The following is a 17,558-nucleotide window of genomic DNA, read 5'->3' on the forward strand; positions in this document are numbered from 1 at the left end:
AAAATGAAGATAACACCTACCTTATGAAGTAGGATGAGGATTAAATGAGATAGTATATGTGCATTGCTTAGCTCAGAGACGGGTACACAGTGAGCACTCAGTAAATAGCAAAGATTTCCAAAGATGAAAACAGATACAATTTTCTAAAGCTAAGATGGTCAAATTTCTACAAGAAACATAGATATGGTTATATTGGCTGATGACATGCAAATGAGAAAGTATTATACATTCTATATTGGCTAACAAATATTTTAACTTGATTGTAGCTCAGTGCTGTGCATGTATTATCTCATTTAATACTCATTGGATCCCTTGGAGGGAAGTCCAATCATTACCCCCATTTTACAGATGAGGAAAACTGAGGCCTGAGAAATGAGACTTTAGAGAGGCTAAATTATTTGACAAAGGCTATATTTAGTTTTAAGTAAACGAACCTAATGCTGGAGTTCTTAATTCTTATAATACTGACTCTCAAATGAGAAACATTTGGAGTTCACTGAATGCCTATGATTTGGGGAGTAAAGTAGTGAGAAGTAACTCAATTTTGACTGGAGTGGGCATGAAAGAAAGAGTTCAATTTGGTCAACACGATCCATCTGTACTGGTGAGATAACATACAGCAGAGACTCAAAAACCAAAGGAAAAAGTCCACTACACTCAGACAGCTTTCCTGTCTTATGATTAATTGAAAGGCTCAGAGGCGTTGTTCATACTTCTTCACTCGGCAGCAAGTTGTCATCTAATTTGAACGCAGTACCCACACGTCTTCTGACCTGAGGAGGCTTCTCGCCTATGTTCAGGGGATACTCCTTTGGCATTTTGCCTGTGAGCTCCTGTGAAACAGGACAGAATCAAGAGCAGATAATTGACACTGGCCAAAGTTGTTAAACACAATTTGATGAGCCCCAAAAAGCAGACTCACAGCCTCCCGCAGACAGATCTTCTTAAGCTCCTCAACTTTTTTCAGAAGTTTTTCTTGTAATAGTTTCTCCTTCTTCTTTAGTTCAAGGATTTTTTCTCTCTTTTGCTCTTCACTAACTTCTGAGTCTTGAGAACCTAGGGGATGAGGGAAGGGCAGGGAAGGTTTATACAAGGGATGTTTCCTTCCTTTCTAAGGGACAAAGGAGTTTTAAGCTAAAGCTGCTATTAAATGGTAGTTTATTTCTTTTCTCCTTGTTTCTCAACATAATAAAAGGAAATTGGAAAACATTTTCTCATTCTTCTGGGCATCAAACAGAACCTGGTAATAAAATGTGCCTTTTTGCATCCTGGCTCAGTCATTTTGGGGGTAATGATAAAATGCTTAACGTCCCAGACACACCCAAAGAAAAATTTCATTTTTCTGAGCAGAAGAGAAGGTAAGATGGTCCTTGAAGAGTTGTTTCAAGCGTTCTTTTAAAAAGTAAGCAAGCAAGGAAAAGAAAAATCAGTGTGAAGGAAGGTCATGCTTCAGAGTCACAAGTTGACAGTGAGATTTAGGTGGGATGAATCATTTTAGTAAAGTTACATATACTTAATGATAAGAGATTCCAGAATTTTTACAGAGGAAGGGCTTAGGGGAAGCTACCACATTTGAGGGGTATGCTTGTAATCATGTTTGTATAGCATTTTATATTGCATGGAGAATTAGACAATTATCTGTGTCAAAAACTAAATGCTGGAAAAAGCAGCTGCTGTGGAAAATGTTCTTTCAAGCCACACCTTGGTACTCACCATCCTTGCATCTCATATGACATGCACAACCTATTTATAATTTGACTTTCTACATATTCTTTAAAAAATTAGCCTTAAAATTTTATTCAAAGCTGTTGCATACATATTTATTGACATACTTATTTATTCCCAAAATAATGGATTAAAAGATGAATTTCGAAGTGGTTTATGACCGAAAAAACAAACGAAATAAAGATGGCTTGCACGTTCTCTAATCCCAAGATGTTACCTGAGGAGATTAAACTGCCATTGCTTGCCATGATGAACTGACTTTTCGCCTCCAGTGTCACCAGCTTGGAGGCCCTTTGTGTTCCTGTCTCTGTCAAATCCATTGCAATCTCATCTAAACTCCTGGCTGAAGGAATTTTTGCCTAAGAGGCATACAACAATGAAACAGAATTAACTCAAACATACTTCAAATTAATGAAACAATTAAGTTAACATACAATAAAAATAGCAGCACAGAGGATAATTTAGAATTTTCACATATTCAAGTGGCATTCTTCAGACCAAAAAACAAAACAAAACAAAACAAAAACCCCACAAGTAGTTAAAATGTTTTAATAACTATACATGATTTTCTCATGGTGTGGTTCAGTTACTAACTTTGAAGTGTCACCGGCAACATCACCGCCAGCAGTGTCACTAGTATATACAAACGTGCATGCCAAAAAGTTGGCCAGTCTGACAACTTTTAAAGCAGCTTATATATTGCCCATCATTTAAACATATAAAAAAACTGAAATAGTTGGGAGTTAAACGCAAAAAAATCTCAGAGAGCAAAAATATATGTGCTTGCATCTTTTGTGAGAAGGCTTATCTTCTGAACAGAATGCAAAAGGGGAATCTGTCCCTATAGAAATCATGCCAGTTACTTACTTTGCTTTGCTTCCGGTCCAAGTAAAACTGATGCTGACTAATCGCCATTACCCAAATGGACTTGATGAGAGAAGAGTTAGCATACCATGTTTGCACAAACAGGCCACTTTGCCCAAAGGTTCTTCTTGAAACTGAAATCCTGAAAGATTAAAGAAAGCACTCAAATAATTCCCCTCTGGCCCAGCATGATGCAAAATGTACCCTGCGAGCAGCATTGTAACAAGGCATGTTCCTCTTACCTGTCTTCTGTTGCAAAAACTCTTATGCAAATGGGGACCAAGTTTCTGATTTTCTCCTTTTACAACAAAACAATTCAGACCTAAGTAATCTCTTTCTGGATAAACAGCATGTTTAAAAACACATACACATGAACTCAAAAGCTGATAAAGAATCAGTCAAATTAGAGATTATACAAAAACATTTAGTTAGAAACTCTAAGGATGTGTAGCCATCACAAGTGGTAAGGAATAAATGGGATAAGATTTTAAAGAAACAGCAACCAAGTGTGGGATGAGCACCTAATTCAAGGTAAAAGAGCATTTCAGATCTAGGTAGATTTGGCCGGCTCTGACATTATCAGAGAATGCACTTAATGATAATGGCTGAAAATATGCAAGTCCAAAACTGTCCAGAGTGCTGCTTGTACACCAGATGGAAAGAGGAAAGGGGACGGGGAGGAGAGAAGAGGAGGGAGAGGGGAGAGGGGGAGCGGGGAGAAGGGAGGGAGGGGAAGTGAAAGAGAGAGAGACAGAGAGAAAGAAAGAGAGAACAGGCAAGAGGCAGACAGACTGTGTGTGTGTGACGTGGTACTAATGTTCTTTGTAGGAATTTGGCTTATCTCTTCAGGTCACCTTTTTATCACAGGTATTTCCTCCCATCCCTCTGGCCTCTAAACATCCATAACCATCTTGGGACTGAAAAGTACCCACTAAGGACTGATTAAGAATTTCTCTTAAGGCCAGGTGCCACGGCTCAGCACTTTGGGAGGCGGAGACAGGCGGATCACCTGAGGTCAGGAGTTTGAGACCAGCCTGGCCAACATGGTGAAAGCCCGTCTCTACTAAAAATACAAAATTAGCTTGGCGTGGTGGTGCATGCCTGTACTCCCAGCTACTTGGGAGGTTGAGGCATGAGCATCACCTGAACCTGGGAGGTGGAGGTTGCAGTGAGCAAAGATTGCGCCACTGCACTGCAGTCTGGATGACAGAGTAAGACTCTGTCTGGCAGTTGGGGGCGGGCGGAGTGGGGCGGGATTTCTCCTAAGATATTTGAGAACCCACATCCTGACTTCAGTTCATGTTGGTAATTTGGCTTTTTTTTTTTTTTTAAATGACCAAGAACACCAACATTTTAAATGAGCAAAAGATCTGAATAGACATTTCTCTACTAAAGATATAGGAATAGCTAAGCAGCACATGAAAAGATGCTCAGCCATCATTAGTCATGAGGGAAGTGCAAATCAAAACCACAAGAAGGTACCACTTCAACCCACTAGGATGGCATAAACTATACATGCACACAAAACTAAAAATAACAAGGGTCGGTGAGGATGTGTCGGCATTGGAACCACATATACTGCTGCTTGGGATGTAAAATGGTGCAGCACTTTGAAAAGCAGCCTTGCCATTCCTCAAAGGGTTAAAGATAGTTACCATTTGACCCAGCAATTCCATTCCTAGGTATATACCCAAGAGAAATGAAAACATATGTTCATATAAAAACTTGTACACAAATGTTGATAGCAGCGTTATTTGTATAGTAACTGGGTCATACAGAGAAAAGTCTTTGATCCTCACCTTCGTGGATCATGAACTTCAACAGCAAATTTTTTCTCACGGAAATATAAGTTCTCCAGCTGTTTCCATTGGAATAACTAAAGAAAACAGAAAAGCCAGGAAGTGTTATTTATTCTTATTTTTACTAAGTCTATAAATCAGCTTAATAATCAAACAATTATAAGCTCCAAGAAGGTACACTGATACGATGAAACATGAATATGTGATTCATCCTTTTTACAAATCAACTATGACCTGAAACCATTTTATTCCTTCTTCTGGCAGCAATCTTTAACTATTAAGATTCACCTCGGCCGGGCGCGGTGGCTCACGCCTGTAATCCCAGCACTTTGGGAGGCCGAGGCAGGCGGATCACGAGATCAGGAGATCGAGACCATCCTCGCTAACACGGTGAAACCTTTTCTCTACTAAAAATACAAAAAAATTAGCCGGGCGTGGTGGTGGGTGCCTGTAGTCCCAGCTACTCGGGAGGCTGAGGCAGGAGAATGGCGTGAACCCGGGAGGCGGAGGTTGCAGTGAGCCCAGATCGCGCCACTGCACTCCAGCCTGGGCGACAGAGCGAGACTCCGTCTCAAAAAAAACAAGATTCACATCACCAATAAATCTTCCTTGAACAATAAAACCAACCATCTGTGGAAGAACATGTACACTATTTTTCCTCTGACTCAACTATATAATAAGGAAATCTGCACAGATTCCAGTAAGCACCAGCCTTCTCAAAGATGTTGATTTCATAGTTAAATGGAAAGATATTCAAAGGGATATTTCAATAACATCAGAGATTGAATTTCAAAAGAATGCAAAGTGAAAGTAAAACGGAACCCCCATGCAGGGGTGATTCTCTGAGATACCACTTTCCTACCTATGAAGAGAGTTCCCCTGAATGCCACAGAAACCTAGCACCAGTAATTGGGGGCAGAGAAGGGGTAGGAGGGAACACCAGAGCCTCTTCTTGGTTTCTGAGCTAGAACCTCGTTTTTGAACATAGCTAGCTCCCAGTGTCTGTACACTCTGATATACACACTACTGATACTCTGTTGCCGCACTCAGTGCCGTCAGTTTGATTGGGAGGAACAAACTTTACTAGCAATGTGCATTTGAAAACCAAATAATTTGATAGAAAGCAGCTCATTCACAGAATTGAGGATGCCTTGCTATGTTTTCTGGGCTGCTTCCTAAGCTCTTTATAAGACATTGTACTATCCTGAGCCTTGGTTTGTCCTGTCAACTTGGACTTCGTGGTCAAATTCCTCTTCTCTGCCCCCAGACTTGATTAGGGAAATAACAGCAGAGAGGTTTCATTATATAATTAGACTTTGGCTGGATTTTAAAATTACGTTCAAAGAATCTTAAAAGATTATTTTTAATAGTCTATACAATAAGCACTTCTCTGCAATGCACTATCAGCAAAACCATTTCCTGACATACGGGAACCCAGGCTTTTCACAGACATGTAAACCTCATCATGTAAAGGAACAAAATGAGCTGAAGGTTTCTATACATAGGCAGGCATGGGAAAGAAGTGTTCAGACTGGACCCCCCAATTCCAAACAGTGAAATAAACCAGCACACCCTAAAAACACAGCCCTCCGTGGTCCGCACACATAGCTGTCTGTAACTATAACACTCACTCAGGTTCAAAGAAGAATTAATAAAAGTATAAAGTTACATACCCATTTCTTAAAATCTCCACAAACTTGAGGTTTTCATTTCTTTAAATCCAGAGGTTCCAAAAATGGGACAGAAATGTGAGGGAAAACCTCAGGGTTCTTCCGACCTCCCCCCTCCCAGACGGCAGCTCCGGTGAGTTCTGAACTGAGTTTCATAAGACACTTAGGTGTAACTCAATTTCACAAACTGAGCCTCCCACGGCTGACACACTACTGACATCAGCAACTCTCCTGAGTGACACCTCCCTAATTCTACTCCTTCCTCCCATCAGTGAGAGGAGGGCAAAGTTCTCAGTGGCAGATTTTCCCAGAAAAGAGACCTGTCTAAAATGGAGGGCAGTTGGGATTTGCCTGATTCTTCCTAGGAAGTAAGTTGCTTTGAATCCAAGGACGAATTTCACCGGAGGCTGTTTTAGGAAGACATTTCTACCCTAGTTTACTCACCCTGGACATGAACAGGTTCTACAGGAAGAGTTACAATGCAGCTCAGCTGTGTTTTCCTTTGCGTCCATTCCCACACACATAAAAACCAGGGCTGGACTTGAAACATGATCTCTGAAAGTCACCACCTCCCCCTCTTATCACTTACAAATGTGAAACCCTAGCGCTTTGGACTCCATTCAGCCTGTCCCTGCATTGAGAGCAAATACGCTCCCTGCAAGCAAAAACTCTACTTAAAAGGCGAAGGACTTCAGCTTAGAGAATTTGAAATAACTGGATTGTAACTGGGTTTGCACAAGGTTATGGGAACAAGACTGGGTTTAAAGCATGAAAGGCAGAGAGCAGTTCATTCCCCCGCCTGAAATCTTAAAAGTTTGTGCAAAGTATGATTTCATATATGTGCATATAATAATATAAATGTGGATTGGAATGATACAAAATTCAGTGATTACTTCTGGGGGCAGATGGTATGGGGGGTACGTTGTATAGAAACTTGAATATCATTAGTAATGTTTTCTTTTATTAATAAAAATAGGATGAAAAATGACAAAATATTAGTAACAGCTATTTAAGTGGTTTTACAGGTATTGTCATATTTTTAGGACTCTTGGAATTTCTCAAAATTAAAATAATAAAAGTTTATATATATAAAATGAATATAGGTTGGTCTGTTTTATACAAGAGTGAGATTTTCACCATCTAATCAGTTGGGAGTTCCCTGTTTTAAACATTAAATATTATTACCATTTTAATTGTTTTCAATGTTTGAAGTTGCTAGGAAAATATTTCTAATTGTAGTGGTACTTTATCTAGCTGGCAGCTGGATATAAGCTGGTTTTTCTTTTGAAATTGCTGAAATTATTCTCCTACTGTGTTTTTTATTTCTGGACTCTTCATACCCGAGGGCCAGGATGCAGCTCTACAAACGGCAATGGAGCTGAGGTGAATTCATTTGCTGAAAGATAGCTCATGCACCTTGCCTCAGACAGCACCTGGCACAGGGCAGGCAGTTGAACGGTGTTCATTCTCCTCCCTTTCTCCAGTGTTTATCTTAGAAGATAAATAAAAGGCACCCTCTGGTCAAAATCAAGAGAGGGGCTGGGCGTGGTGGGTTGGCCGGGCGCAGTGGCTCATGCCTGCAATCCCAGCATTCTGAGAGGCCGAGGCGGGTGGATCACCTGAGGTCAGGAGTTCGGGACCAGCCTGAACAACATGGTGAAACCCCGTGTCTACTAAAAATACAAAAATTAGCCGGGTATGGTGCGAGAGTCTATGCTCCCAGCTATTTGGGAGACTGAGGCAGGAGCATCACTTGAACCAGGTAGGCGGAGGTTGCAGTGAGCCGAGATCGCACCACTGCACTCCAACCTTGGCGACAAGAGCGAAAATCCGTCTCAAAAAAAAGAAAAGTCATGAAGGGATTTCAGACCAATGGTCTGTATTTGAGGAAAGAAATCAAAGTTTAAAGGAAGATACAAGGAAGCTAAGTATGCTTCCCATTTTCTATTATTTGGACAATATTGGTGTCCACATAGGGTAGGACTATGACATATATGTGTGTGTGTGTATATATAAAATATATGCATGTGTATATACACATACACTTGTAATTTTCATATTAAAACAGAAAAATGTATTTTGCCCAAGCCAAAATTTTCACTATTAGAGACTTAAAAAAAAAAAAAAAAAAAAAGAGGAGCTTTATTTGTCTTGCAATACAATTAAGAGTATGGAACTAGAATGTTTTCTAAAGTGATCATTATATAAGCATGATAATAATCATTAATGAGTATTTATAATTGTCTGTGTGGCACCTACTAGAAGCTACGAGTTTGAACACTATGTTGTTTTTAGACAAAATCTATGCTGCTAGTGATGAAAGGGAAATAGTTGTAAGGTGAAAATAAAACTGTAAATTAGGTCTTCCAGATTTCTTTCTGCTCTACACTCATCTTGAATCACTAGTTGTGCCCTTTGATATCAAAAGAAGGATGTAGAGAGTGACTGAAGAATAATATCTGGGATTACTTTGCAATTGCAAAAGTAAATAGAAAGATAAAATATTAAAAGAGGAGCAGCATAAATAACATTAACAAAGAGATAATCAAGAAATTACAACAGGAGGAGAATGTCTTAAGGTTACAAACCTTATCTTAAAAAAACAAAGTGACAAAAATTTAAAACTGACACAGAAAATCATGGTGGAATCAAGCTGTATTTTGAAAGTGAACTGTATAAAATATTGTAATCACAAGAAATTCCCTTAACCCTAAGATGAAGTAAAAAAAAAAAAAAAAGTGTTGATGGTTTTAGAATAATTTGCTGCAGATGATTACACTTTATTTAATGAAATGAATGTGTTGAATATTTAAGCCACTTTATTGAAATCTATAATCAATATTTAGTTAGATTCCACTCACTTTTATAGACTTAAAGAACTACAAGAAATCACCTGCTCCCTGTCCCACCCCACTATTATAATGGTTCCTAAATATCTGAGGGTACTGTCAAACTTTAGCAAAAAAAAAAAAAAAAAAGAAAGAAAGAAAGAAAAATACTATAAGGAAAAGCAGAGGGACCTTTAGGAGACATGGTCCTTATATTTCAGATATGTATTTCAGTAGCTTTGAGAGTCATTTATCCATGTCTTTTCCATCAACAGATATTTCTTGAGTGCCGTGTATGTTTGAGGTCTTGTTCTTGTCAGCAAGTAACGGACAGAGCCCTTCCATTGTGGGGCTCACAAGAGCCAAGTGAACCAAGTCAGATTGCCTTGGTTAGCATTCTGGTACTGCCACTTCTAGCTGTGTTGTATTTGGCAAGCTGCTTAACTTTCCTGAATCTCAGTGTCTGCATCTGTAAAATGGGACCACCAACATCCACCTCAGAGAGTTGTCGGAAGGGATCAGGGAAACTATGTTTGTGAAGCACTCAGCCCAATGCCTGGCTCAGTATCAAAATTCAGTAAGCAATAAAGTCAGCTGTATTTGTAATGAAGAACTCTCAGTTCACCTCTCCAATTTTATCACATGGAGGGCAGTCACTTAATAGCAGAAACAAAAGCAAAAACTGCTCTCTGGACCCCACATCTTTCCATTGTTGAGAAACAATTGGGTTATTCTGTTAACACATCTGTGTCACTCAGACTTCCAATTCTGTGAGTTTCAGGCTTTATAAAAACTGGCTGCTCTATTTCTGTTTATTTCATTGGGGGTTTCCTGATACACCCTCTAGGTAGGAAATTTGCTCACCGTTTCTGTATCATGGAGGACATAAATGGGGAGGGAGGGGCTGGTCACGGCATGCCCCACAGGCAGACAAAGCAAACTCCCTCCTGCCCCAGGTACCCAGGAAAGGAGGAATGTGTCCCAGCATGTACAAAAATGCTGAGAAGTATGCACCTGCCACGTGCTAGGAGGACCTTCCCAGGGGCATGAAAGACCCTGGGAAAGCCTTGGACAAAAAGGGTCAAACTGTCTTTTTAAATCTTGATGAATTGAAGGTAGATGCCACCTAAAGGCTTCACAATAGGCCAGGACAGGAAAGACATCAGGAGAGGCTTGGCTTTTTAATGGCAACTCATAGTACCTATAGGTTAATCATTTAACTGCAAATTCGCCTGGAAATGACTACATTTGAGACAGTCACAGCTGCAGGGTATGACTATACATCAACGACTCACACGGTGGGGGATCCCCCTGCTATTACTACGTGAAGCCAAACAAAATCACTATATTATTGATTTATTCTTTTTTCATTTTGAAAGATTACATGTGATACATATACTGTTAGTACTTTCTGGAATTTCACAGAATTATAGGCTTCTATAAAGCCCAATTGATCTACCTTCTTTCCATCAAATGTTTATGTGACTGAGACAAAGTCTCTGCCCTCAAGGAGGGTACAGGCTGTCGAAGTGACAGTCATACAACAAATACGCAGTTAACACCAACAGTGCCAGCTGGCATAAACTAAGTGCTCAGCTGGAGCACTAAGATGTTGCATCTATTATCTTATGGCATCTTCCCAACAACCACATGGGGCAGTACTATTTTAGTCTCACTATGCAGAAGAGAAAACTGAGGCTCAGAGAGGTTAAAGTAAATTGACCAAGGTCACACAGCGAAATAGGGGCAGATATTGATACATAAATACTGCCAGGCTCCAAGATCCTCAAGGTATAACCACAGCATGTCATCCTGCCTTTCTTATCTGGGAAGAGTGCTATATGGGTATCTGTTATGTTTTTAACAAAAAAAAAAAAAAAAAAAAGAAAAAGAGAAAAAAAGAGTAATTCTTATTTCTTCCTCAAATAAAAAAGAAAGCAATTACAGCAGCCATTTGCGGGATAGGACTGAGTCCCCCCCCACCTTTTTTTTTTTTTTTTTTTTTTGTATGAGATAGGGTCTTGGTCTGTCACCTAGGCTGGAGTACAGTGGCATGATCACGGCTCACTGCAGCAGCCTCGACTTCTCGGGCTCGCGATCCTCTGATCTCGACCTTCTGAGTAGCTGGGACAACAGGTACATGCTACCACACCTGACTATATTTCTGTTTATTTCATTGGGGGTATTTCATTGGAGGCTAATTTTTTAATTTCTTGTAGAGATGGGGTCTTCCTGTGTTGCCCAGGCTGGTCTTGAACTCCTGGGCTCAAGGAATCCTTCCGCCTTGGCTTCCTAAAGTGCTGGGATTATAGGCATGAGCCACCATGCCCAGCCTGAGTCCCTTTAATTCTTCTTAGTGATTCTCAACCTGTGGTGATTTTTGCACCCCTCCCACTCCTCCCAACCATCAACCTCAGGACATGTGGTGATGCTTGGAGACATTTTTGGTTAACACACTGGAGGGGAGGATGCTACTAGCATCTAGAGAGTAGAGACCAGGGATGCTGCCAACATCTTACAGTGCACAGAATATGATGCCCCCCACAACAGAGAACTATATGGCCCTAAATGTCTATGGTGCTGAGATTGGGAAACCCTGACTTACAGGATAATATTTGGTGATATAACTAGGCTTTGGTAGGTGAAATGTGCTGATGAAGGATATAACAATTTTTACTCTGAAACAATTAATTCTGGAGTTCTATTTCTTTCAACTATGCCTGTTCACATTGCTTTACATATGCAAATGCTACCCACTAGAGGGCCTTACAATTGACCAGACTAGAAGAGTCAGCTGTGCTGAACTAAAATCTCATAAAAGTACCCAAATGGTATACGCTGTGGTAGTGAATGTTTCAAATATGATCTCATAACCTTACAAATAAAACACCATATCTTGGCCAGGTGTGGTGGCTCACACCTGTAATTCCAGTACTTTGGGAGGCCGGGGTGGGTGGATTGCCTAAAGTCAGGAGTTCGAGACCAGCCTGACCAATGGTAAAACCCCATCTCTGCTAAAAATACAAAAATTAGCCAGGCGTGGTGACATGCACCTGTAGTCCCAGCTACTCGGGAGGCTGAGGCAGGAAAATTGCTTGAACACAGGAGGCAGAGGTTGCAGTGAGCTGAGATCGTGCCACTGCACTCCAGCCTGGGTGACAGAGTGACGCTCCGTCTCAAAAAAACAAAACAAAACAAAAACCCATATCTTAAATGCAAGGAGTAAAACTCTTGAGTATTTTCAGAAAAGTTTAGACGAAGAAGTTCTGGGTATTGGGAAATGTATAACGTAAAAACGAGAACACCTAAAAGGATGTCATCACACCCAAGTTTCCTCTGTGGCCGAATCTCTAACCTTCCAGAGCTGATGTAATGACTTCCTGTTAAGATTCTCGTTAGCGTGCTCACTGATGTATTTGATGCCACCAGGGCTGAGCTACTGCTCTGGGCACCTGTATAACTGTTATGGATATTTACAACTGGTATCCCTTCTTGTGGTTTTGTACCTAGTCTGGTTTTTAAATATTTTCAATAAAATACCTAATTTTGAATACATTCTTTCTTTCCAGATAGATTGGCAGGTACTTGATGGCAGGGATTGTGGCTTTTTTCTTAAATGAGACAAAGAATATAAAGTATTCATTCAGGGCCCCTGTAAATGCATTGGGCTTAATACATTTTTTTTGGTGGAGGGGAGCATAAAATCAGGTACATGGCACTCTATGGTTAGAAATGTAAAGATAGATGAATTTGACAACTTTAGCTTATCAGTGAAGCCTTGCTACCAAAAAAAAGTCCCAAACCAGCCAATCATTGGTCACAAGTATATAATAAAGAAACTTTGGACAAGCACAATGGCTCACGCTTATAATCCCAGCACTTTGGGAGGCTGAGGTGGGAGGATCACTTGAGGCCATGAGTTCAAGACCAGCTTGGGCAACATAGTGAGACCCTGTCTCCATAACAGAATTTAAAAAATTAGTGGGACACAATGGCACATGCCTATAGTCCTAGCTACTTGAGAGGCTAAGGTGGGAGGATTGCTTGAACTGAGGAGTTTGAGGCTGCAGTGAACTATCATTATGACTCTGCACTCCAGCCTAGGCAACAGAGTTAGAACCTGTGTCTTTAAAAAAAAAGAAAGACAGAAAGAAAGAAAATAAATCTTTACTGTTTATGCCTCTTCATAGAACTATTTTTTACAGTGCTTTATGTACTAATTGCTTTTCCCTGCATTCAGACTAGTCAATCCTATTTATGAGCTATCTTTCATTTTTCTTCATGTGCCAACAGTTCAACCACGTGGTAAATGCTTAGACATGTAAAGGAATAGAAAAAACAATGGACAATCACGCACCGTGGCTCACGCCTGTAATCCCAGCACTTTGGGAGGCCGAGGCGGGTGGATCACGAGGTCAAGAGATCGAAACCATCTTGGCCAACATGGTGAAACCCTGTCTCTACTAAAAATACAAAAATTAGCTGGGCGTGGTGGGACGTGCCTATACTCCCAGCTACTCAGGAGGCTGAGGCAGGAGAATCACTTGAACTTGGGAAGCAGAGGTTGCCGTGAGCCAAGATCGGGCCAATGCACTCCAGCCTGGTGACAGAGTGAGACTCCATCTCAAAACAAAAAAAAAGAAAAAACAATGGACATCTGATGGTTCTGCCTGTCCGGCAGCCACTTCCTTTTCTTCTAGCAGCATCTTCCATTTCTACACGGAACTCCGTAAGCTCCAGCTACAGTGGTGTGCAGTGGCGCCATCTTGGCTCACTGTAACTTCCGCTTCCTGGGTTCAAGCAATTCTCCTGCCTCAGCCTCCCAAGTAGCTGGGATTATGGGCACCCGCCACCATGTCTGGCTAATTTTTGTATTTTTATTTTTATTTTATTTATTTTTTTAGACAGAGTCTCACTCTGTCACCCAGGCTAGAGTGCAATGGTGTGATCCTGGCTCACTGCAACCTCCACCTCCCGGGTTCAAGCAATTCTCCTGCCTCAGCCTCCTGAGTAGCTGAGATTACAGGCACCCACCACCACACCCGGCTAATTTTTTGTATTTTAGTAGAGACAGGGTTTCACCATGTTGGCCAGGCTGGTCTCCAACTCCTGACCTCAGGTGATCTACCCACCTCGGCCTCCCAAAGTGCTGGGATTATAGGCATGAGCCAGCACGCCTGGCCTAATTTTTGTATTTTTAGTAGAGATGGGGTTTCACCATGTTGGCCAGGCTGGTCTGGTACTCCAGACCTCAAGTGATCCGCCTACGTCGGCTTCCCAAAGTGCTGGGATTACAGGCTGAGCCACTGCAACCGGCCATCTCCTGGTTTTATAACATGCTTATCTCCTTCCCATCGGCATACCCTGTTCTTTGATGAGAACAAGGCATACCGTTCTTTATGAGCTTTGCCCTTCGGGTCTCAGGTTAAACATCACCTTCCTCAGAGAGGCTTTCCCTGAACACACCAAATGTCCCCTCCCTGCATCCTATTACTGTCCCCCATCTCATTTGTTTCCATCAAAGATAATTACAAATTTATGTCTTTATTTCTTTGCTTACTTGTTTCTCACCAACCATCCCTCCAAAGACTTCAAAGGAAACAAATACAGTGTGACAGAAACTACTGATCTCCCCCAGGATCTATTTTTCCTTATTTTTAGTAATAGAACATCTTGAGTTATGCCAGGCATGATGGCTCACACCTGTAATCCCAGCACTTTGGGAGGCTGAGGCAGGCGGATCAGGAGGTCAGGGGTTCGAGGCCAGCCTGGCCAACGTGGTGAAACCCCATCTCTACTAAAAATACAAAAATTAGCGGGGCGTGGTGGCGTGCGCCTGTAGTCCCAGCTACTCAGGAGGCTGAGGCAGAAGAATGGCTTAAACCTGGGAGGTGGAGGTTGCAGTGAGCCAAGATCACGCCACTGCACTCCAGCCTGGGCAACAGAGCGAGACTCCATCTCAAAAAAAAAAAAAAAAAAAAAGAACATCTTGAGTTAAAGCTTTGCCCAGGGCCACCCACCTAGAGACAATACCACCCAGCTGCCCTTGCACTCAGAGTTGGTACTTTCCAAATGACAGAGGAGCCTGCCTAGGCCTCCCTCTTTCCATCTTCTTCACCAATACCTAACCAATTTTCTAAAAGTTCCATGTTTTACGAGAACTGCTTAAAATTCTAATTGCGATCAACTATGGGAGGGGAAGAGAAAGACCATGCTGTACAATACACTTTCTATAAATTAAAGTATGGTGTGGAGGGGAAAATAACCCACTCAGTGAAATAACTCACTAACTCATTGGGTCCTCACAATGATCTGTGAGGTGGACAGCAGACAAGAGTTATCTCAATTTGATAGCTGAAAAAAATGAAGGCCCAGAAAGGTTGAGTGACAGCTATGAGTCAGCCAGCTGGTAAGTGGAAATGCAGAACTGGTTCTTATTTCAAATCCATGCTGTAGGATGGGAGTTCTCCTCCCACTGACTCTGCAGAAGGTTTTAACAATCAGATTGATTACTGGTGTGGTTAAAGCTTAGATACACACTTTATAAACAGGATGGACCAGTCTCTGGTTGACATTCTAAAATCCAATTATTTTCTTCCATACCATGCTTTATTTGGCATTAATGTAGAAAGAGAACAACCCATGTTCCATTCTCCTACAGTTAATCTCATCTAGAATTTCAGCAGTGTCAGAAGTAGCTTCTAATCTAGGTCCAAGGTGGTACGGTCATGGTGGAAAGAAGAGCTTAGAAATGCTCAAGATAGCTGTGCTTAAAGAAATAACCAAGTCACTGTCTTTAAATAAAATAACCTTGTAGTTGTATGAGAAGAAAACAGGAAGACCTTTGTGCTTGTTACTTAATTCATTTGGCTTTAGGGATTTGGGAATTCCAATACATATAGAGACAGAAACAGAAAGCTAAGAAACTTTTCCCACCTTCACATGCCCTGTGGTGATGAAGTTCACCTCAAGTCTTTCTTGGCATGATATAAGGCAAAAAGATACTTATCTTGAAAAGCATTTTGTCCCACTATGGACACCTTGACAGTATGTCATTTTATCTCTGCCATCTGACAGGCTCTGGTTTTCCAGGGGAAGTATTTGCCGAGGGGATACAAATCTGTCATGACATAGACTAATACTTGGCTCAGTCTCTGACCCACTGTCTGCTTCTTTATGAAGAACAGACATTTTTCCTTGAAATACTGAACAATAAATACTTAGAAGGAACACAAGGCTGCTTTTTTTTTTTCTTTAAGTGAAACTTCATCAGTCTCTAAGTCCAAATGTCTTACCATTTGGAATTCAGTTGAGTTCTGGTACGTTTTCACATTCTCTAAGAGTTTGCAATGACATATTCATACACAAAGGGAGGATTAAAAAGTAAAGCTGCTTATTGTCTTAATTTTTAATACCCTGAATGTTTGTGGTTTGTAATTTTGGATTAAAAATTTTTCCTTTAATTTGCGTCACACCTTCAGGCATGATGCTTAATGAATTAGGAGGTGAAAGAAGTGCTCACACATCTCCGAAAACAGAAAATTTGAGGGTGGAGGCCGGGTGTGGTGGCACACATCTCTATTCCCAGAACTTTGGGAGGCTCAGGCGGGTGGATCACCTGAGGTCAGGAGTTCGAGACCAGCCTGATCAACATGGTGAAACTCCATCTCTGCTAAAAATACAAAATTAGCCAGGCATGGTGGCGCATGCCTGTAATCCCAGCTACTTGGGAGGCTGAGGCAGGAGAATTGCTTGAACCCGGGAAGCAGGGGTTGCAGTGAGCTGAGCTGAGCTCGTGCCATTGCACTCCAGCCGGGGCAACAAGAGTGAGTGAAATGCCATCTCAAAAAAAAAAAAAGAAAGAAAAGAAAGAAAATTTGAGAGTAGATTCTTAGTACACTAAAGCTGTGGGCTTGTAGCAACGTTGTGTCCCTCTCTAACCAGTGATCCAAGAATATTTCCCATACTCTTTTATTGTCTGTCCTCTCACTACTACTAATGATGATGGCGTATCAGCCATAGTGCTAAATTTGTCCTCTAGGTCTTACAACCACCCTACACAGTTGGTGGCAATACCCTTGTGCAGATGAGAAAACCACTTTTAAAGACAGATTAAACAACATGCTCAAGGTGGCACAGTAAATAGACACCAGGGACAGAGGTTGAGATGTCTCCCAAACTCTTTCCCTGCATCACTGTACTACACTACACACTGGTTGAAAACAACTTGTTGGCACCCCAGACTGGCAAAAAAAAGCCATATAAATAAAAGACTTGAAGAGCATCTGCTGGATGCCCTGGGAGGTCAAACAAATGCCTCCCTGCCCTTAACATTCACAGGTGATAACTGATACAGAAAGGTCTGAAGGTCACTGCTGGGAGATCTTGGAACAACTCCTTTTCAAAACAGCCTTTTAGCATCAGTTTTCTTATTCTTAGTACTTATTCTCAGTAAATTTCCCTTCTTCTGGCCTGCTTTTAAGCCACATAATTGTAACAAGACGGGATGTGGCTCAAGAGGCTGAGCACCTTAAGGCCTCTCATTATAGCCTTTGTTTCATTAGAGTTTGCCAATTTGACCTTCATTCCTGCTGGTCCATTGGTAAACTTGCAGCCTGCACAGGTCCACACAAACAGCTGAAGCATGATCCTCCTTTAATAGAAGGCTGTGC

The 17,558-nt window shown here is 41.3% G+C and overlaps 1 protein-coding gene across 7 annotated transcripts in view; it reads right to left on the reverse strand.

Moving 5' to 3' along the window:
* Positions 1-17,558, reverse strand: part of FRMD4B (FERM domain containing 4B) — a 373,681-nt gene that overhangs the window by 23,733 nt on the left and 332,390 nt on the right. For all 7 annotated transcript variants that reach the window (XM_063806908.1, XM_009445839.5, XM_063806907.1 and 4 more), the window contains 5 exons: positions 4,389-4,465; positions 2,593-2,731; positions 1,943-2,084; positions 923-1,056; positions 714-833 (listed from right to left, as the gene is read on the reverse strand). In XM_063806908.1, the coding sequence (XP_063662978.1) occupies positions 714-833; positions 923-1,056; positions 1,943-2,084; positions 2,593-2,731; positions 4,389-4,465 (612 nt within the window). The remainder of the gene's footprint in view (positions 1-713; positions 834-922; positions 1,057-1,942; positions 2,085-2,592; positions 2,732-4,388; positions 4,466-17,558) is intronic.

This window comes from Pan troglodytes, chromosome 2 (assembly GCF_028858775.2).
Source record: "Pan troglodytes isolate AG18354 chromosome 2, NHGRI_mPanTro3-v2.0_pri, whole genome shotgun sequence".
NCBI lineage: Eukaryota > Metazoa > Chordata > Mammalia > Primates > Hominidae > Pan > Pan troglodytes.